This window comes from Scyliorhinus canicula, chromosome 20, assembly GCF_902713615.1.
Source record: "Scyliorhinus canicula chromosome 20, sScyCan1.1, whole genome shotgun sequence".
In the NCBI taxonomy this organism is placed as follows: Eukaryota; Metazoa; Chordata; class Chondrichthyes; order Carcharhiniformes; family Scyliorhinidae; genus Scyliorhinus; species Scyliorhinus canicula.
The window spans coordinates 23879012-23901123 of NC_052165.1; the positions used below are offsets into that span (position 1 = coordinate 23879012).

At 49.9% G+C, this 22112-nt stretch overlaps 1 protein-coding gene across 1 annotated transcript in view; it reads right to left on the reverse strand.

Annotated features, from left to right (window-relative positions):
• Positions 1-22112, reverse strand: part of LOC119954896 (thyrotropin-releasing hormone-degrading ectoenzyme-like) — a 136139-nt gene that overhangs the window by 42951 nt on the left and 71076 nt on the right. Inside the window, exons 4-6 of the mRNA XM_038780529.1 lie at positions 3949-4103; positions 3707-3820; positions 2890-3027 (exon numbers count right to left, since the gene is read on the reverse strand). Of these exons, the coding sequence (XP_038636457.1) occupies positions 2890-3027; positions 3707-3820; positions 3949-4103 (407 nt within the window). The remainder of the gene's footprint in view (positions 1-2889; positions 3028-3706; positions 3821-3948; positions 4104-22112) is intronic.

Here is a 22112-nt window from a genome sequence, read left to right on the forward strand (position 1 = left end):
AGCGAAGCACTCCACCTCCTACTGCACAAGCTCAGCCTCCTGCAGTTGCAAGTGACCAGAACCCGAATGAGTAGGTTCTTCCAGGAGGTTGAGGATAAACGTGAACTGTGCCAGAGGGGCCCGGCCTGGGTTTGGCCCAAACTTGCTGGGTTCTGGACAGCTTTCTCCGAGGCAATGTCCAAGGTTGTGGGTTTGAGGGTGAAGCCTTGCCCAATAGTGACAATCTTCGGGGTATCGGAGCAGCCAGAGCTACACATGGGGGAGAGGGCTGACGGCCTTGCTTTTGCTTCCCGAATCGCATGCCGGAGAATCCTGCTCGGCTGGCGATCAGCAATACCACCCACAGCTGCAGACTGGCTCGCTGACCATTTAGAATTTCTCCACCTGGAGAAGATCAAGTACGCCATCCGAGGGTCGGAGGAAGGCTTCCTAAACACATGCGGGCAGTTTGTCTGCCTGTTCTGGAACCTGTTCGAGGCCAGAAACAATGAATAAATAGGAAAACAGGAAAGCTAGAAAGTAAAGGGAGAGGAAAAAGAAAAAGAAAGACGGGGGGGGGGGGGGGGGGGGGGGGAGGAGGACCACAGGAAAGCGGCACCGGGGAGAGGGTGGGGAAGATGCAATAGGGTTGAAGAGACACAAGAGGGACAACACGGGAGGGTGGGGCCAACCAACCCCCCCCCCCCCCTAACCTCCTCCCAGCCACAGGGGAAACATGGCCGAAGCTGACAGGGGAAGAACAGAAAGACAGTGGGGGAGGGGAGAGGAAGAGTGGGGGCAACACTCCCCAAACTAACCGGGGGGGGAGGACACAAGGGGAGGTGGGTGAGAAGGGGGGCAGGGAGGGATGGGAGGGACCACACGCCAAGCCAGATGGTAGCAGACTACGTATAGTACTTAAGGGAAGGAAAAGACAAGCCTTTCTGTATTGTACAGTGAATAAAGACGCCCAGCAATGTACATAATTTTTTATCATTTTTGAAATTGCTAACAAAAGGATTTTCTTTTTTTTAATTAGTGTCTACGAGGAAGCTAATGGACTGATGATTCCTCAAGAAACATGCACAACAGCAAGAGTGACCTGCCAGATCATAGCACATGCAGCAAGCAGACTGATGTTCCTGGTGTCAACATAAGCAGTCAGTGAGCCAGAGACAGCAGTTTGGAGCCATAGATATCTTCGTAGGCAAGAAACACGCCTCTAATTCTCACTCCAACACGGAAGTGATTGTCTCTCAGTTGGAGTGCAGCTGCATCAGAAATAACGTTCTATCTCTGAAGACCCACATGTTGTAAGGCCTCCTTCATCCTCTGTTTTTGCTGCCTACATTTTTGCTGCCTTGCCCCCTGCTGTAATTCTCCCGATTATCGTGCCTCGGGAATAAGCCCAGCAGCATCCCCGTGTTCAGCAACTTCATAAATATTTGCATTTTCAAGAACGCAGCCAAAAACCTGGTCTAAAAGCACCTGAGAGAACTATTACCCAGTAACGGTCACTAAACAGCCTCACCCATCACTGCTGACATTTTTCCTGTGGCAGGGGGAGGGCCATTTCACTCTGGATGCCTGGTGGATACAGCTGGTGTGGGGCAAGGGAAGAACATCTTTTGTGTCCCTCTGGGCCCATTGGAGGCACTCCCTCTCCACGATCATCACCCCCTTTAGCCCTTCCCTCCCTGACCTCTTGAACCTGCCCCTCACCTCCATCAACCCCCTCACCGAGACTCCCAACCTTGGATTAACCTGGGCTGCTCAACACGGTAGAACTGCCTGTAGTCCCTGCAGTGGCCAGTGCGCCTGGCTGTCTAAGCTCTCTAAGGTAGGACTTCCTAGGGATGGGAGATTGTGGACAGGGGTGTGGGGGGAGGGGGGGGGTGTTAGGGACCACAGTACCCTGGAAACCCAAGTTCATAGAATACTACAACATAGAAGGAAGCCATTTGGCCCTTCGAATCTGCATTGGTTCTTTCGAAGAACAGTTCCATTAGTCCCGCTCACTCTCTCTAGCCCCATAATCCTGCACTTTTTTCTAATTCAAGTATTTATCTAATTCACTTTTCAAGGGTGCTATTTAATCTGCATCCATCGCCCTACCATGGGCAGCATGGTAACATTGTGGTTAGCACAGTTGCTTCACAGCTCCAGGGTCCCAGGATCGATTCCGGCTTGGGTCACTGTGCGGAGTCTGCATGTTCTCCCCGTGTCTGCGTGGGTTTCCTCCGGGTGCTCAGGTTTCCTCCCACAGTCCAAAGATGTGCGAGTTAGGTGGATTGGCCATGCAAAAATTAGTGTCCAAAAATGGTTAAGTGGGGGCTACTGGGTTACGGAGATAGGTTAGCAACGTGGGCTTGAATAGGGTGCTCTTTGTAAGAGCCGGTGCAGACTCGATGGGCCGAATGGCCTCTTTCTGCACTGTAAGTCGATGATACTGTGATACCAGGCTGTGTATTGAGTGTATTGCAAATCCTAAACAGTAATTGTGAGGGGAAAAATAATCTTCATGACACTTCTGGTTCTCCTGCTAATCACCCTAAATCTGTGCCATCTGGTTATCAATATATCAGTCATTGTAATCTCTCAACCCTGGAACCATCCAAGTAAATATCTCTTGCATCCTCTCCAAAGCCTTCCTAAAGTTTGGTGACCAGAATTGGGCACAACACGGCCACTGGAACCAAACCAGTGCCCGATATAAGTTTAGCACTGTTTCCTGGCTCCTGTCCTCTAGGCTTCCGTCCATAAAACTCATTAAATGGAAATGCAGGTGTACATATTAGTGTAAAGCTAAGTTTCAACAAATAGAAAAGGTAATTTTAGCTCTTAGGAGATATTAATCTTTAGTTTCATAGAAGATGCTTAAAACGTTCTTAAAACGTTCAGCCACAGCACCTTCTTGTATGCAATCCAGTCAAATACTCTGTCGATGTCTGCTGCTTGCAGGACCTCCTGGGATATTGGGTGAGAGCTCGCCAGGCCATCAAGTAGCAGCACTTCATGAAGGTTATCTGTGAGGAATCGCTGTTTCTCCTGAAATATTCACACAAATACAAGATCAAGACTCCGTGAATTCACATGCAATCGAACAAGACTTATCAGCTGTTAAAAACACCTGAAGGTCCTTGTCAAAATTACTCAAATTGCTGAAGTAAAAGGGGACAAAGTGAAAAACGTTGGCCGCAAATACTCCTGTTGAATTGCAAGTGCCTTAAGTTGTTACTCACTCAAAGCTCATCATCAAGCCAATATCTTTGTTAACACACTTTACATCCAAAGATGCTTTCCGTTTCATGTGATAGGAGTCGAAGATCTATCACAAACATTACAAACCTATCCTATCAAATATTTATATAAAGCATGAAAAGGCAACACATTTTTGAAAATGTTCAGCTGTAAGCTGGAAATACAGGTCTTATGATAGACGTTAGCACCACATTTTGCTTTGGGAATTAAAAACTTAATAATGGGTCCTTTGAACATCATATTCTCTTCAACCAAAAAGCACGTACATGGAATGTCTTTCCGAACAAATTTCACACTTGATGGTTCAAGTAATTATAGTATAATAAGCTGTAACACTTACATGCATAGTGGATTATACCTTGAAGGATTGTTATCGAGTGTCACTGATTCTGACAGAAATATAGCCAGTTAGTGAGGCGCGTAATGAACTGTAGATAGTCTGCAAAATTATGGGCTATGCACTTACCATGTTAAAATCTGGGTAAAGGTAATCAGTGCCAACATATTCAAAATAGTGAGCAAATCCCTCCTTCAACCACACATCTTCCCACCAAATCGGAGTCACAAGGTCACCGAACCACTGCGAATAAATAAAAGGCATTTATAACCTCTAAGGGATGCTCTAAGGTCTCCATAAGGTCGGAAAGAGGGCTTAAAGCTGTGATTACAAACTGGTAAACTGTTCTTATTTTCACCCGTCTTTCATACCTGATGGCAGATTTCATGTACGACAACCATGGTGACATCCAGTAAATAGGGTATGGAAGAAACTCCTGGATCCAGCAAAATCCTCTGTTCGACGAAGACACTCAGTCCCCAGTTTTCCATAGCAGCATATGGGTATTTGGGAACCGCTAACAAATCTGTCACAGAAAAAATGCAAGTAATTAGTTTCTCTTTTCTCGGCTAGACTGCTTTTCATCAAGGAACATTTATGTCTGATTTCTGAAAGGCTGTTTCCAGTGCTTTGGTATGCACTGCAGTAATATACATCATACATTAATATACATTGGGTTTAAGGCAAGGGTTAGCATGTCTGGATGTTGAGATGGGCCATCTCTGATGATGCACCATCCAGTGTATAGCATGCTCGCCAATAGGCCTAATTGTATTTTCTCACCCTTCTTGTCGAGTATCATTGTCCATTTACTGCAGTAAATATATTTGTTTTGAAGGGGCAGCACGGTGAGCAATGGTAAGCACAGCTGCCTCACGGCACCGAGGTCCCAGGTTCGATCCCGGCTCTGGGTCACTGTCCGTGTGGAGTTTACACATTCTCCCCGTGCCTGCGTGGGTTTCGCCCCCACAACCCAAAGATGTGCAGTGTCGGTGAATTGGCCATGCTAAATTGCCCCTTAATTGGAAAAAATGAATTGGGTACTCTAAATTTATATTTTTAAAAAAAATTTGTTTTAAAGGTTCCCTTCTTCTAAGATAATTTCCTCCTCTTTGCCTTTCTTGAGTATATCTGCCATCTCTGCCCAACAGGGTGGCAAACACCTCACATCCCTCTACCAATTATTGCAAAGCCATATATTGGGAGTAGCGCAAGAGCTGCCAATTATCTTTCAAAATCAGTAGGGCTGGTGTAATATTGGACTGGGTAGAAAGCCAGGTATCAACCAGAGCCTGTAAATTTCCCAGCCATCCATCTAATCAGCGATCAGATGGAGAATCCACTCCGATGCCTAAATCGGGGGCAGTGCCAGTTTGGCGTAGGTCAGCCATGCTCCGCCCCCTTGGAAGTGGCGTGCTGCACGCCATTGCAGCGGCATTGGTGCGTCATCGGCAGGCCCTCCCACAATGCTCTGCTCCCAATGGGCTAAGCTCCCGACCGCATAGTTGACGTGTGGTCTGAGCGGTCGGGAACCCAGCGTGGTGGCTGCGGACTGTATCCAGTGCCAGCACACTGGGCCGGGATCCATGCCGCTGGCCGGGGAGGGGGGGTGCTTCAGCGAGGGTGGGGTTGGCCTGTGGGGTCGCGGATTGCGGGTCGGGTCCGCGCACAGCCAGCGCCATGTTGTACGGCGCAACCGCTGCAGTTCATCGCCGTGCGCATATGCAGCCAGGGGCGCGGGTAGCATTATAGCTGTAATACTTAACTTTCAGTTCCATGTGTCCTTTCCTCGAAGCAGAGCAGCTCTGCCTGCGTCTGGTTCCCACAGATCCATTATCTGCAGGCCATTCATAGCTTTGGAGTGGTGGTTTGTGATTGAGAGGCACCCAGATGTTTTTGGCACAGGAGCCAGGAGTTTCACCCGGCACCGGTGCTAGCCCCTCTCCGGTCCTGGAATCGGTGAGGGTTCGGCGCCGATTTTGGCGTCGTAAAATCCAGCCCATTGTCTCCCAAATGGAGAATCCAGCCCATAAGCCCAAATTAAAACTAGAGGGAGGTCACATGACCGAGTTCTTGGGTATAAAGACGTACAGGATTTGAACGACCAATCAGAGATAGGTTGCCGCAGGGACAGAAGGGACAACAAACTTAACCCTTTCCCACTTTTTCTGCAACATTTCTCATCAAAGCTGAATTGTCTGTGATTTGAAAACCCATTAGAAGATTTCATTGCTGCACACCAAGAGTTCCTAAAGGTGGATTCCAATATAACACCAACATCTCCAAGGCAGAAGGAGTATTAATCAGCCATGACTGCTCCAAAGGCAGGCAGCGTTATCAGAGTCCCCTCCCACCCAGGCATTGCCTTCTTCCAGATCCTTCCATCAGGCAGAAAGTACAGAAATTTAAAGACCCGCAAATCCAGATATAGGAACAGCTTCTTCCCCACAGCTACAAGACTCCTCAACGACTTCCCCTTGGACTGATCTGTTCCCTATAAGAACACTATTCACGATGCCCTATGCTGCTCTTGCTTATGTATTTGCTTTCTTTGGCCCCTTGGCCCACACTGTAATCAATCACTGTTTGTCGATGTAGCATTGTCAATGTTCTCTGTTGATTATTCTTTTTGTCTACTATGTACATACTGTGTACGTTCCCTCGGCCGCGAAAAATACTTTTCACTGTACTTCGGTACATGTGACAATAAATCAAATCAAATCAAATGTCAAGTACCATCAGCTGTTGTAGAAAGTCACCATTGAGCTGCAAACAAGCATCAGGATAATCCGTGTTCTTTTTTTACTTGGCCAAGCTTCAAGATCTGATACTGCAGAGTTTGCTGCTTGGGGGGTGGGGTTGTGTGTATGTTGTTTTTGCAGTTGTGGGGAGATGGACAAATTTGTACAGCTTAAAAGTTTTTCATTTCCACATACTTCCCTGAGTGAGTTTTAGCAATAACAATCACTTGTTAATTTAAGGAACCTGGCTGGCTTATTTCATACACTGAACTGCACACAATTAAATTTAGAACTGGCAATATCACCGTTTTAATTCCAAACTTCATTATAAGCAACACAGGAGTGAGAAAAAGGAAAAAGTCAGTTCGCTCCTTCTAAACTTTTTTTTTAAATAATTTTTATTGTCACAAGTAGGCTTACATTAACACTGCAATGAAGTTACTGAGAAGAGCCCATAGTTGCCACATTCCGGCACCTGTTCGGGTATACGGAGGGAGAATTCAGAATCTCCAAATTACCAAACAGCACGTTTTTCGGGACTTGTGGGAGGAAACCAGAGCACCCGGAGGAAACCCATGCAGACACAGGGAGAACATGCAGACTCCGCACAGACAGTGACTCAAGCTGGGAATCGAACCTGGGGCCCTAGCGCTGTGAAGCTATCGTGCCGCCAGTTCACAACAACAGACCTATCAATAAACTTTTACTTCACATAACCAGAGCGAAAACCTGTCTCGGGAAATTATTACCAGCTATTCAGACACACCAAATTCTATTTTCTTAATATGAGGAATACAGCAACAAATATATCTTGCATGTTATGTGAAGTCATGATATTGTAAATTGCCAATTGTTGCAATTCTTTCACAAGTGCATAAAATCCTATACGTATAAACACCACAGCCATATACTCCTCCAGTTTCGTTAGCAGGTCGCATTCCTCTATATTTTTCAAGGAATTTTAAGCCCATATGCTATGTGGGTGCCTTTGAGATGCACTTTGTTACAGCAAGTATTCTAATTGCTAAGGCAGAGGCTAGATAATTTGCCAGTCCGCCCACACACTCCAATATAATCTCACTTTGCCTCAATGCTGATGTCAAAGATAAATTAAAAATGCAATTCAGTTTACATGACAGTCATTAAAATGTCACAAAATCCGACATGAAAAATATTAGGAAAGGAGAGAAGCTATTTCTTATCTGCAGACTTATCAGTTGCTTGCCATATTTCCTCACAAATTCCACAAAGGATTTTTGTGGAATTCTTTTTTCCAGTGTATTCAGCTCTTTCACTCATTCAGTGTAAAAGTCTTTTTGAGACATAGGAACAGCAGTACGCCATTCAGATCATTGAGTTCAATTCATCATTCATGATAGAACCATATCTTAACTCCCTCTACCCACCTTGACTCTATCATCCTTAATAACCATTCAATCTCACTTCTGACATTTAATTGATCTAGCCTCAACACCTCTTGTGGAAAGGAGATCCAGATTTCTATATTATGGCTGTGATTCAACGGAGAGAAGTTAAAGTGCGTTTCTGGTCACATTTGGTGGGGTGTTTCTCTGTGGCTGTGGTGCCAAGATTCATTGGCACTTTGCTGATATTTGGGCCTGGGGGGGGGGGGTTCTTCCCGCCGAAACCACAGTTTAGTCGATTTCCTGCTGGCGAGGGCTTCTTGCGGATTGGGGTGCCATTTTAATTGGCAGCCCCGATCTCTGTACCCTCCACCCTTTCAGGCATACCTCAGCTTTATTGACCCCCCTTGACCACCCCCTTCCCCCCCCAACTTTGCTGAGGCCCCTGGAACCCCCCCTCACAACCCTCCAATAGGCACCCCCGGCCCAACCACTGGCAGTGCTAACCTGGCACTCGGGCACTCAAGCATTGCCATCCTGGCACCCTGGCAGTGCCACCTGGGTAGCCTGTCAGTGCCACCCTGGAGCCTCAGCAGTGCCACCCTGGCACAGAGTGCCAGGATGTCAATTCCTTGGTGCCAGGGGGAGTGCCAGGGTGCAGCCCTGCCCTGTTCCCGACTAGCCAAGGGTCTCTAATGGCCTGTGAGAACCCCAACGTGCCCTCACCCCAGGTCCACGTTTGTGGTAATCAGTGCTAAATGGCACTGTGGTGAGGACGAGCAGACACAGCCCTCGACTCCCAGATGCTGTATCCCAGATACAGCATCCCGGTGTTTAAATGAGCTTAATGGCTCATTTAAATCTGCAGATCTGGATCACGCCTAGCAAAGGTGAGACGCGATCTCACCTGGTGAAGCGAGTCAGGTGACTCGCAATCGGCCCTGCGTCTGGCACAGAGCCTGATTTAGGGATCTGACACCTGTTACGCCCAGATCTGCGCCGGGCCCAATGTGCCGCTGAATCGCATCCTATGTTAATAAGCTACTGATGATGTAAGCAACAAGGAATTGAAAAGGGCTGAATAGGTGAGATTTCCGTGACCCTTGTGGGCACAGATATTGGTTTCTTTGGGAAATTGTTTTTTTTTTAATTCTTTCAACGGATCTGGGAGTCGTTGGCTGGGGCATCAATTATTGCCCATCCCTGATTGCCCTTGAACTGAGTGGCTTACTAGGCCATTTAAGAGTCAACCACATTGCTGTGGATGTGGAGTCACATGTAGGCTGGACCAGCTAAGATTGGCAGATTTCCTTTCTTGAAGGACATTGGGTGGGATTCTCCAGCCACCCAGTTGCATGTTTCTTGGAAGCAGGAAGCCATGTACCATTCGCTGGAGTTAGGATTCTCTGTTCCCGCTGCTGTCAAAGAGAATTCCCACTGAAGCCACAAAACACCAGCGGGAAACCCACGGGTGGGGGCGCGCTATCGGCGGGACCAAAGGATCCTGCCGCCAGTGAATCACCGGAGAATTCTGGCCATTGTGTCTGTTGTCAATCAATCACCAATATCTTTACATGAGGGAACTCAGGGTTTGTGGTTGAGTCCACTGGCATTGCGATTCAGCAAAAAAATTACCAAGTGTCATTTTGGGCGTGTTTGGCGGCATCTTTCCGCCAGCATTTTGGGTCAGGTCAAGACCTAATTTCACACATAAGCCGGACTTTTCCGGTCGCTGCGATTTACTTTTCCCAATACATGGCAGTGCATCTCCGCACATGGATTTTCTGGCGGCTTGGGGTGATGATAATGGGAAATCCTATTGACGAGCGGTGGAAAGATAGAATCCTGCCGCCAGCGAATGGCGCACGGCCGAGTACCACATGGCTGGGGGAGCGGAGAAACCAGCCCTTAGTCATTCAGCAGTGAGGAGCTGAACCTGAAGGCGAGACCGGCTCCTCAGAGATCATTATGAAAGGGTGCCCCACTCTCTAAGTACTTGAGGGTTCCCCACAACCCCCCCCAAACATGGGCAATTCCACCCCCCACCCCCAGACATTGTCATTCCCCCCCCCAAGTGAGAACACTCTGCTATGGGGTTGCTGGGACCCCGCTTTTCATCCCCCACAACTCCCTTTCAGGTCTCCCTCTTTCAGGACCCCCCCTTCACCCCCCCCAATCCTTATTGATGTACCATCGATTGAACGCGAGACGAGTTGCTGGACAAAAGTATGGCTTTAATCAGCTAGATGTTAGCCCTGCGGTCGATTACAGTATAAGGACAACCGCCGGGAGTACTGGGTATTTATACCCCGCCCTGGAGGCGGGGTTAACTCAGCCTCTCGACCAATCGGGGAGCCGTCACATGACTTGTCTCAACCAACCGGTCGAGAGGCACATGACCGTCCAGGGCCAATGGTAAGCCGGTGTTCTGCACCAATGGCAGGCAGCTATGCTAATCATACCACCACACTTATGAGTCCCCCACAGAACCCCTTTTACCCCCCCCCCCCCCCACACTTCATACCCCCTAACCCCGCTTTCATGGGAATGGTCCTCCTCAAGCCCCAATTCTTGGCAGTGCCAACCTGGCATCATGGCACTTCCAGCTTGAGGCCCAGGAAGTGCCCCTAGCAGTGCCCTGGGCACCCTGGTAGTACTAGGTTGGCACTGCCAGGCTCTGGTTGGCACTGCCAGGGTGCCCAGTGCCAAGAGAGTGCTAGGATACCGCCCTGCCCTGTCCACGACTACCCAGGGGGTTTCTACTGGTCTCAGAGACCCCAGGGTGCCCATCATGACTGGTCTCCTCAGTACTAATCGTTGCCTTTCCAGTGCAGTCAGTGACTCCGGGCGCCGGGTGAATGCGGCGTTGCCTATTTAAATGAGCCTAGTGGCTCACTCAAATATCACTATCCGGATCACACCCAGCGAGGATGTGATCCAGATCGCACAGGGCGCCACGAGTCGGGGGACTGGCCGGGTGACTGGTGATCAGCTCTTCTCCGGCGCAAAGACCGATTTGGGCCTCAAGCAACTCACCCATCACGCCCAGCTCCGCGCCGGGCTCAGCGTGGCGGCTGAATCGTGCCCAAGAGAGACCTCAGGCTTCAATCCTCCAAGGCTGCCATCCTAGTCACCCACCACTTAACTCCACCACTCCTAGGAGTAGTAAACGAGGGATCAGAGTAAATGTATTTGTTGGCGCGAAAGGCAATCACAGTATTCAGTTGAAGAAAGAGAGAATTAAATTCAGAAGCAATTTGTGGTGAACGCTGCTGCTTGAAATCAAGACAGTTTCATCACAAAGGTCTGTCTGTCATCCACCCCGAACATTAACTCAGTTTCCCTCTGCCCAGATGCCTCCAGACCTAGCCAGTATTTCCAACATTTTCGGTTCCTATTTCAGATTTCCAGCATCCTGGTATTCTGCTTTTCTATCATAATCGCAAAGAATTCAGGGTGGTCTCCAGCCGGCTTAATGCTGATATGATAATCAACAGAGATGAGTGACAATGACAGGCAATGGACCTGGTGCTTTCACTGTCCCCTTGTAATGTGGAGAGAAAATGAGACAGGAACTGACGTGGCTGGGGGACAGGACTCAAGACTTCAAAGAAATTAACTGAAATCTCATTGTGGGATATACTGAAGCGTTCATAATGTAGAGAAATGAAGTCACTCTGTTTAAACAGGTTAATGCCCCATCCCGGCTAAACCAGCACAGAGAGGGATTCCAGGTGAATATGCTCAGTGTTTGATTGCCAGCGTGATTTCAGGGTCATTGTGTACTATATTAAATCAAGAACAACCAAGCATACACTCTGCTTTACAGAAAGTGCAGCGATCGGTGGAAATTGCAAATTCGACACGAACGGGTCATTGATTTCCCAATTGCATTTCAGTCAATTAGTCACTTTGTATAACAGACAGGCAATCTGATAGTGCCCATTTTACACTCTGGATGAAGTTGAAAGTTCAGCCTGACATCTTTGCGCCTGGTTTAAATGAAATGGGACATGTTTACCAGGTTGCGTTTGCGGCATCAAGACTCACTGGGACTGGATCAGAACATAGAACATCATAGAACAGTACAGCACAGAACAGGCCCTTCGGCCCTCGATGTTGTGCCGAGCAATGATCACCCTACTTAAACCCACGTAACCCGTATACCCGTAACCCAACAATCCCCCCATTAACCTTACACTACGGGCAATTTAGCATCGCCAATCCACCTAACCCGCACATCTTTGGACTGTGGGAGGAAACCGGAGCACCCGGAGGAAACCCACGCACACACGGGGAGGACGTGCAGACTCCACACAGACAGTGACCCAGCCGGGAATCGAACCTGGGACCACTGGAGCTGTGAAGCATTGATGCTAACCACCATGCTACCGTGAGGCCCCAATCAGAGTTAAGTCTAAACCACTGGGGAGCTGATTATTCAGCCCACATGCCCAAATTACAAGGCTCCGCACCAGAAGCACAGATTTACAAAGTTACTCAAATAATGAATTCAAGTGGATCTACTGTATATAAACTGATTTGTGGATTTGGTATTCTGGCTGCAATAGTTGGCGCGGTAAATCTCTAGTGCTGGAAGTCAGCCTTTAATAAACAGGCAGCTAAGTATAGATGAATCGATGGATGCAGCAGTGGTTGCCATGTCAACTGGAAAATAAACTGAAAGGTCATTATTTAGCAGTAAGGCGCAACTCGGTAGAAAACATCCTTAAGTGTACACTGTGCAGCTGCGATGTGTTTAAGTGTTAATATTTCCCTGAAAAGTTTGAGCATGGTGAACTCTCAAGAAGCTGTCATTTCAGAAAACAGCCTAAAGGTATCTTATGAAAGCAAATGCAGCAGCGTTCATGTAGATCAGCTATTGGATGGGGCAATGCTGGCTGGGCACCAGGAGCCCTCATTGCATTTACTACTTACCAAAATTCATTTTATTATTTTGCAATGACGTAAAGTTTACTTCCCCAATCTCCACGATTTGAATATTAGCTTCATAGGCTTGCCAGCATTCCTTTCTCATTTAGCAAAGTCAAATATATCCATCCAGAACACCAGGAATGGATGTTTACCATAAAGTCAGTTTCAGTGTCTATTTTCCAACCCAACCATCCATCTCCCCTCGCCAACATTTTAATCTTTCATTTAGCAAACTGGAAAGACAGACAGTGATAATAATAATAATCTTTATTGTCACAAAGTAGGTTTACATTAACACTATAATGAAGTTACTGTGAAGAGCCCCTAGCCGCCACATTCCGGCATCTGTTTGGGTACACGTCTCGCGTGTGCACGTTCTCCCCGTGCCTGCGTGGGTTTCCTCCGGGTGCTCCGGTTTCCTACCGCAGTCCAAGGACGTGCAGGTTAGGTGGATTGGACATGATAAATTGCCCTTAGTGACCAAAAGGTTCAGGAGGGGTTACTGGGTTATAGTGAAAGGCTGGAAGTGAGGGCTTAAGTGGGTCGGTGCAGACTCGATGGGCCGAATGGCCTCCTTCTGCACTGTATGTTCTATGTACACAGATGGAGAATTCAGAATGTCCATATTACCTAACCGCGTCTTTCGGGACTTGTGATTGGAAACCGGAGGAAACCCACGCAGACACGGGGAGAACGTGCAGACTCTGCACAGACAGTGACCCAAGCTGGGAATCGAACCTGGGACCCTGGCGCTGTGAAGCGACAGTGCCACCCACTGTGCTACCGTGCCAGGATTTCATTTTCTCCCCTGCCCCCGGCAGCGTGTTTTGCGGAGGTGGCCGCCGACGAGATCTTACGGTCCCACCAAAATCAATGGGGATTTATTTGTGTTGAGCCAGCAGTAACGGGACAGGAAATCCCACCCAGTGTGTGCAAAAGAAAACCTATTAAAATTACTGAAGCAATAGACAACTTATTGTTTCAAATCCACTGTGAGATCAGAGGAACAGCTGTGTTGGAATTTGCATAGCGCTCAATGTTAATATCAGGTTTCATCTCACACATTCCAATATTAACACTGGAGTGGATTCTAACTTTGCTGCTATGGTTCTTGCTAATGCCAAAGCCATTGATATTCAGTACCTCACAGTTACAAAGCCTACCAGGCAACTATTGAACTCCAATGGTCTACTGGATGTGTAGGAGGATGTGTATGCTTGTGAGGAGCGGTGGAATAGTGGTCATGCCTCAGACTAGTAAGCGAAAGGCAGAGGTAATCCTGGGTTCAAATCCCACCCTGGCATTGAGAATTCAATTAATTATAATCTTGAATTGAATGCTAGTTGCGATGTCATACAAACCCATTTAGTTTACAGGTGTACTTTAGAACCATAAAGCTACAGTGCAGAAGGAGGCCATTTGTCCCATTGAGTCTGTGCCATCCCTCTGAAAGAACATCCTACCTAGGCCCACTCCTCTCCCCTCTTTCCATAACCCCACCTAACCTGTACTTTGGACTGTGGGGTGAAACCGGAGCACCCGGAAGAAACACACACAGACACAGGCACAGGGAGAAAACGCAAACTTCACATAAACTGTCCACCAAGGCTGGAAATGTACCTGGTGGTGTGAGGCCTATTACCCTATCCTTATCCTGGTCTGACCTACATCTCACACCAGACCCACAGAAAAGTAGTTAACTCTTAACTACATTCTGAAATGCTGAGCAAGTCACTCAGTTCAAGAGCACTTGAGGATAGAGAACAAATGCTGGCTTTGCCAATGAAGCCAACATCCCATGAAAGAATAAAACAATATAGTTTGTGGCCGGGTGGGGAGGCATGGTGGTGAGATGTAAAGGGTTAACATCAGAAGCACCTGATACTGGTGTAACTATGAGGCAATGTCACACTTTTCAGTAACTGAGACCTGGTGGGAAGCAGAAGTACAACCTCCTGTGGTGTACAGAGATGTACAAGGAGCTGTAAATAAATAAGAATGGTTTTGATGACTAACAGTTTATGGTAGCTTTCTTAGGGTAACAGGCAAACCCTGATCTAGACCCTGAACTCAAAACAAAGCCCTTGCGGTTACATATGGATATGTTGCCTGCATTTCCACTTCATGCATGAGGCCGGGTTGATAGCGCTGAAGTTAGTGTGCAGAGCACATCTTGCAAAGTCTAAGATGAGCCGGCTATTCGAGGTGATAGAGGCTGTCTGTTAGCGGTCTGGGAGGGTCCCTGCGAATCATGTTCATATATTTTGTTCCAGTCCAAAGCTGGAAAGGTTTTGGAGACGGTGTTCAGCACCATTTTGGGGGTTTTACATGTGGACGTGGTGGACGTGGATCCAGGCCGCCTACAAGCCATATTTGGGTCAGACCGGCCGGAGCTTCAGGCGGGTGCGGGGGCAGATGTTTTGGCCTTCGCCTCGCTGATTGCTTGTAGGCGGGTCTTGTTGGGGTGGAGGTCAACTTCTCCGCCCTGTGCCTCGGTGTGGTGGGGGGGGGGGGGGGGCTGCTGGAGTTTCTTACCCTGGAAAAGGTGAAGGTTATGCTGAGGGGGGGGAGGGGGGGGGAGTGATGGGTTCTATTATTGTTGGTGTATGTTCATCAAGCATTTTCCAGAGTTGGTTACCGTTGACTGTTGATGGGGGGGAGGGGGGGGGGGGGGGGGGGGTGAGGTTGGGGATTTTGTGGGGTTGTTTTTTTATTGGAAAACTTTTGAAAATTTGTTGAATAACAAATCCAATCCAATCCAATAAGAATACTTCCAAAAAACAAATACTGCCTGCATTTCTGTTTCATGCAATGTGAAGCAAACAGCATCAGTTACACTGAAACCCTTGCTGATTCTACAAAAATGGCGACAGATTGAAATAGCACATTTGGCAGCTCCCGCTCGAGGCAGTTTTTTCGGACCTTTTCCCGGTTTGTAGGGTGGAGGTTTTGATGAAAAAAGGTGCAGGAGTGATTGGAGAAAGCGAAACTCCACTGGTGTGGCTGGTGGATCGATCCACGGACTAGAAGTGGGGAGAAAAGAAGGGAGCTGTTGGAGCAGGAGAATCTTTGTGCGGCATGAGTCAAGATGGCAGAGGGTAAAGGGCCTGTCCTGCCCGCCCAGTGGTCGACGGAGCAACTAGAGGACTTCTTGAACGAGGAGTTCTGCCAAGAGAGGAGGGAAGCCCAGGAGGACGTACCAAGGGTGGTGGAATCGCTAAAAGCGGCAATTGACCGCACGGAACAGAGTCTGGGGTCCCAGGGCCAGGCGATTCGGAAAGTGGAGGAGATGGTGGGGAAGCACGAGGAGCACCTTGCCTCTTTGACGGTACTTGTGATGTGGCAGCACGGTGGTGCAGTGGCTAGCACTGCTGCCTCATGGCGCTGAGGTCCCAGGTTCGATCCCGGCTCTGCGTCACTGTCTGTGTGGAGTTTGCACATTCTCCCCGTGTTTGCGTGGGTTTCACTCCCACAGCCCAAAGCTGTGCAGGGTAGGTGGATTGGCCATGTTAAATTGCCCCTTAATTGGAAAAAATTAATTATGTACTCTAGATTTATTTTATAAAAGATACGTGTGATACGGGATACTCAGAAGCAGTTGAAGGCGAAGGTAGAGGATGTGGAAAATCGCTCCAGGAGACAGAATTTGTGAATCGTGAGGATGCCTGAAGGCACTGTGTGAGTGGACGGCGGCACGTATTTAGCTAAGATGCTGGAGAAGTTGATGGGGAAGAGGGCCTTTGACCTGCCCCTGGAGGTCGACCGAGCACTCAGGGAGCTGACAGGTGAACGAGCTGTGGAGGGAAATTCTGGTGCATCGCGGACCTGGCGAAGAGGAGGGCCGGGTTTAACTGAGTTAAGGATGCCCTCTTTAAGAAAGGCGTGGGTTGGGATGTTTACCCGCCCGCCTCTGGATGACATTTAACAACCGAGAACATTATTTCGGAACGTCAGGTCCACGCCCAGATCCTGGTACAGCTGCAGCTTGTTCCCTTCCCAGATGCACCTCCTCGTCTGCCTCGCCCATCTCAATATCTTTTCCTTATCCAGGAACGGGTGGAGACGCACCACTATTGCCCTCCACGGCTTGTTCACCTGTGGCTTCCTCATCAGCGCCCTGAGCGCTCAATTGACCTCCAAAGGAGGTGTTTGTTTTTCTTGTCCTCTCTTTTGACGGTCGTTGGAGAACTTTTGTTGTTTTGTTGGGTTTGGTGGCGGGCTGCGTGGGGAGCGTCGAGGGCGAGTTCACCTTTTTTCTGTTTCTTTGTTCATTATTAAATGGAGGTCCCCGAGCAAGGGGGGAGGGTATCAGTTGTGGGGTAGGAGGCTCAGAGGCATTGGGTGGGGGCTGCCAGGCTGGCTATGCGGGGTGGCTAACGGGATCGCAATGGAGGGTTAATGTAGGGGAAGGGGGAGGGGGTTGTTGATTTGTTTGCGGGAGCAGGGAAGGGGCGACTTCTGACAAAGGTGTGGCCGCTGTGGCACAGCAAGAAAAGGAGTGATGACAGTGGGCATCCGAGGGTGGGCCTGGGGGTGGGCCTGTGACACAGGCCGGGGGCTGGCCCCAAAATGGATATGGTTGATTGGTAGGGGAGGGGGAAGGGGTTCCCCCCCCCCGCTCCGCCCCACCCCGGGCACCCCCCCCCCCACCCCCTCCCCAGGAATGAGAGAGGCCTGAATGGGCCAGTCAAACGGTCGCGTGTGTTCACACACTTGTGGAGTTTGTAGGCGGACGTGGATTTTTTACAAGAGACGCGTCTAAAGATCGGGGATCAGACTCGGCTGCAGACTAGGCTGAGGAAAGGAGGGGTAGGACAGGTCTTTCATTCGGGGCTGGAGATGAAGATGAAGGGGGTAGTGGTGCTGGTAAACAAGCCGGTGGAGTTCGAGGTGGGGAACATTGTGGCAGATTTTGGGGGGGAGTTGTAATTGTAGGTGGGAAGCTGGAGGGGATGCTGGTGGTTTTGGTTAATGTTTATGCCCCAAACTGGGATGATGTAGCATTTATGAGGCAGATGTTGGGGAAGATCCCAGACCTGGACTCGCACCGGATGCTCATGGGTGAGTATTTTAACACGGTTATTGAACCAGTTTTGGATCAGTCGAGCCCAAGGTGGGGGAGGGTGCCAGCAGTGGTGAGGGAGCTGAAGGGGCTCATGGAGCACATGTGGGGAGTGGACCTGTGGAGGTTTGGGAGGCCGAGGGCGAAAGCATTCTCATCGTCTTCCCATGTGCTAGGTGTATTTGCGAATTGATTCCTTCGCTGCTGGCAGGCGTCGTCGACTCGGAGTACTCGGCAATCATGGTATCAGACCACACGCTGCATTGGGTAGGTTTGCGAGTGGACCGAGGGAATGTGGGGTTACTAACAGAAGAGGAGGTGTGTGAGCGAGTGAGGACTGCCATCTGCGGGAGAGGTGGGGGGGGGGGGGGGGGGGGGGATATGTGGAACTGAATGACATGGGGGAGGTGTCGGCCGCCACGCTGTGGGAGGCGCTCAAGGAAGTGGTATGGGGAGGGGGGGGGGAGTTCATTTTGATCCGGGCGCAATGGGAGAAGGAGGAATGAGCAGAGATAGCAAGACTGGTGTAGAGATTTTGCAGGTGGACAGGAGGTATTCAGAGGTCCCAGAGGCAGGGTTGCTGAAGGAGAGCCAGAAGCTCCAGATGGAGATCGGGCTGGTGTCCAGGGGAAAGGCAGTACAGCAGCTGCGGAGGACCAGAGGGGAGAAGGCGAGTAGGATGCTGGCCCACCAACTTAGGAAGCAGGAAGCGGTGGAGGAGATTGGAAGGGTGAAGGCCAGGATGGAAAGAGTGGTACTGAACCCGGTGGGGGTATTTGAGGAGTTTTTAAGAGGCTATATGAGTCGGAGCCCCCGGGCCGGTGGAGGAAATGTGGTGGTTCTTGGATGGGTTGGAGTTTCCCAAGCTGGAGGAGGAACTAGTGGAGGGGCTGTGGGCCTGCTTTGGGCTGGTGGAGGTGACGGAGAGTATGGGGACAATGCAGGCAGGGAAGGCCCTGGGCCCAGATGGGTTCCCGGTGGAATTTTATAAGAGGTTTGGTGGGGACCTGGGGCTTCTGCTGGTGTGGTGAACAGCACATTTTGAAGTGCAAGTGGCTCATTTATGGCTTTTACATTTGTAGATGATTTGTGCAGTCCCTTTGTCCTGAAAATTGCAGGCCTGACTCTCAGACTCACAGGCCCTCAGACCCCTCAGTGTGGCAGCGAGTCAGCCAGCTCCGCCCCCCCCCCCCCCCCCGCCCGCGTCATTGGCCTCATGTTGTCCGTGGGGGCAGCCATTTTCAAGCACAACGTGTGCGACTCACGAAGGCCGCCATCTTGGCCACCCTCGTCCACGCGGCCCACCATGTGCGACTCACGAGGGCCGCCATCTTGGACGCCATCTTCCTCGCCGCCCAACATGTGCGACCGACGGGGGCAGCCAACTTGGGACCACCCCAGCACCTCCGACCATGCCGGCTACCCGCAACTCAGCACGGTCACCCTGGACCAGCCGAGACCCAAACACCTCTGGAGCTCCAAGATGACCGTCCGGGTAAATGGACACAAAACGCCTTGCCTGGACGACTCCGGGAGCACAGAGAGCTTCATTCATCCAGACATGGAAATCCACCTCAGTGGTCTCGCTTCTGTCTTGGCTGAAGATACGGGGGCCCGTCCTACTCCACAAACACGTCAGGAGCCATAAGTCCGACCCCCTAGTCAATAGGGTCCAGCTCCTTCACACCAACCCCCAGTACACATAAATAGAACACCCTGACGGCCGACAGGATACGGTTTCCCTCCGGGACCTGGCACCCACAGCTTCCACTACCACCGCCACCCCAACTTACCCCACCCAACCTATGCTGACCAGCGCCCACGCCCCTACATGGCACCCGCACCTCCTCCCACCCTCCATTCCCCCTTCACTGACCCACCAGAAGACACGCTCCCAGAGTCCGCGTCTGTGCCCGCACCGGCAACTTCACTACCCCTGCCCACATGGATGAGTTCGACACCCAGGCCAGCTGCGATACCAGAGCTTCAGAGATCACAGCGCACGATCAGGGCGCCGGACAGGCTGAACTTGTGAACCCTTCACCCCCGCCGTACTTCAATCTTTGTAACAGAGTGGTGAACGTATTGCATTAACCATTCAACATGTATGTCACTGTATCACGCTATTGCCAATGTGGGCTCCACCTATGGACCATTGTAAGATATTACCTGGAATGTATCATGTTGGGGCCTGTGTGGGCTCTGCCCCTGGCTCCACCCCTTGAGGGGAGGTGTAAAGAGAAGTAGCCCTGTAGGCGGCTCTCAGTAGCAGAGCAATCACAGACAGGCACTGTTCTAGTCGATTAAAGCCACAGTTTACATCCACTCTCTGTTTTGCGTAAATTGATGGTCACATCAGCTGGTGAGGGCGTATAATGAGGCTAGGGAGAGGGCGGATCCTCACCGCCCCCCCCCCTCCCCCTCCCCCCCCCCCCCCCCTCCCCCCCCCACACACACCCACACACACTATCGCAGGCGTCCATACACCTGGCACTGAAGAAAGATAAAGATCCGGAACAGTGTGGGTCCTACCACCCGATATTGTTACTAAATGTGGACACTAAGTTGTTGGCTAAAATCTTGGCCTTGTGTATGGTGGATTTGGATTGGATTGGATTTGTTTATTGTCACGTGTACCAAGGTACAGTGAAAAGTATTTTTCTGCAAGCAGCTCAACAGATCATTCAGTACATGGGAAGAAAAGGGAATTAAACAGAATTCAAGAAAATACATGAGAATACATAATAGGGCAACACAATATATACAATGTACTACATAAGCATTGGCATCGGATGAAGCAGACATGGGTATAGTGTTAATGAGGTCAGTCCATAAGAGGGTCATTTAGGAGTCTGGTGACAGTGGGGAAGAAGCTGTTTTTGAGTCTGTTCGTGCGTGTTCTCAGACTTCTGTATCTCCTGCCCGATGGAAGAAGTTGGAAAAGTGAGTAAGCCGGGTGGGAGGGATCCTTGATTATGCTGCCTGCTTTCCCCGGCAGCGGGAGGTGTAGATGGAATCAATGGATGGGAGGCAGGTTCGTGTGATGGACTGGGCGGTATTCACGACTCTCTGAAGTTCCTTGCGGTCCTGGGCCGAGCAGTTGCCATACCAGGCTGTGATGCAGCCGATAGGATGCTTTCTATAGTGCATCTGTAAAAGTTGGTAAGGGTTAATGTGGACATGCCAAATTTCCTTAGTTTCCTGAGGAAGTATAGGCGCTGTTGTGCTTTCTTGGTGATAGCGTCGACGTGAGTGGACCAGGATAGATTTTTGGTTATGTGCACCCCTAGGAATTTGAACTGCTCACCATCTCTACCTCGGCTCCGTTGATGCTGACAGGGGTGTGTACAGTACTTTGCTTCCTGAAGTCGATGACCAGCTCTTTAGTTTTGCTGGCATTGAGGGAGAGATTGTTGTCGCTGCACCACTCCACTAGGTTCTCTATCTCCCTCCTGTATTCGGACTCGTCGTTATTCGAGATCCGGCCAACTATTGTCGTATCGTCAGCAAACTTGTAGATGGAGTTGGAACCAAGTTTTGCCATGCAGTCGTGTGTGTACAGGGAGTAGAGTAGGGGGCTAAGTACGCAGCCTTGCGGGGCACTGGTATTGAGGACTATTGTGGAGGAGGTGTTGGTGTTCATTCTTACTGACTGTGGTCTTGTTGGTCAGAAAGTCAAGGATCCAGTTGCAGAGTGGAGAGCCAAGTCCTAGGTTTTGGAGCTTTGATATAAGCTTGGCTGGGATTATGGTGTTGAAGGCGGAGCTGTAGTCAATAAATAGGAGTCTGATGTAGGAGTCCTTGTTTTCGAGATGCTCTAGGGATGAGTGTAGGGCCAGGGAAATGGCGTCTGATGTGGACCGGTTGCGACGGTATGCGAATTGAAGTGGGTCAAGGCGTTCCGGGAGTATGGAGGTGATGCGCTTCATGATCAGTGCATCGAGGGTGATAGACGAAGATCAGACGGGGTTTGTAAAGGGGAGGCAATTGTTGGTGAATGTTAGGACGTTACTGAATGATTTCCCCAGAAGGGCAGGAAGTGGAGGTGGCAGTAGCAATGGAAGCAGAGAAGGCTTTCGATCGGGTGGAGTGGGCGTTGCTGTGGGAAGTGTTAGGGTGGTTTGTGTTCTGGCAGGCGTTTGTGGATTGGGTCCAGCTGCTATATAGGGCGCTGGTAGCAAGCATGCGGATAAACCCGGTGAGCCCCGAGTACTTTGGGTTGCATGGTGGGACAAGGCAGGGGTGACCACTCTCCCCGTTGCTCTTTGCCTTGGCAATAGAGCCATTGGCAATGGCGCTTAGAGCTTCGAGTGGCTGGAGAGGGATTGTGCGGCGGAGGGGGGGGGGGGGGGGGATTGAGCACAGGGTCTCGCTATATACAGACAACCTGTTACTGTATGTCTTGGACCCATTGGTGGGGCATTGGGGGAAAT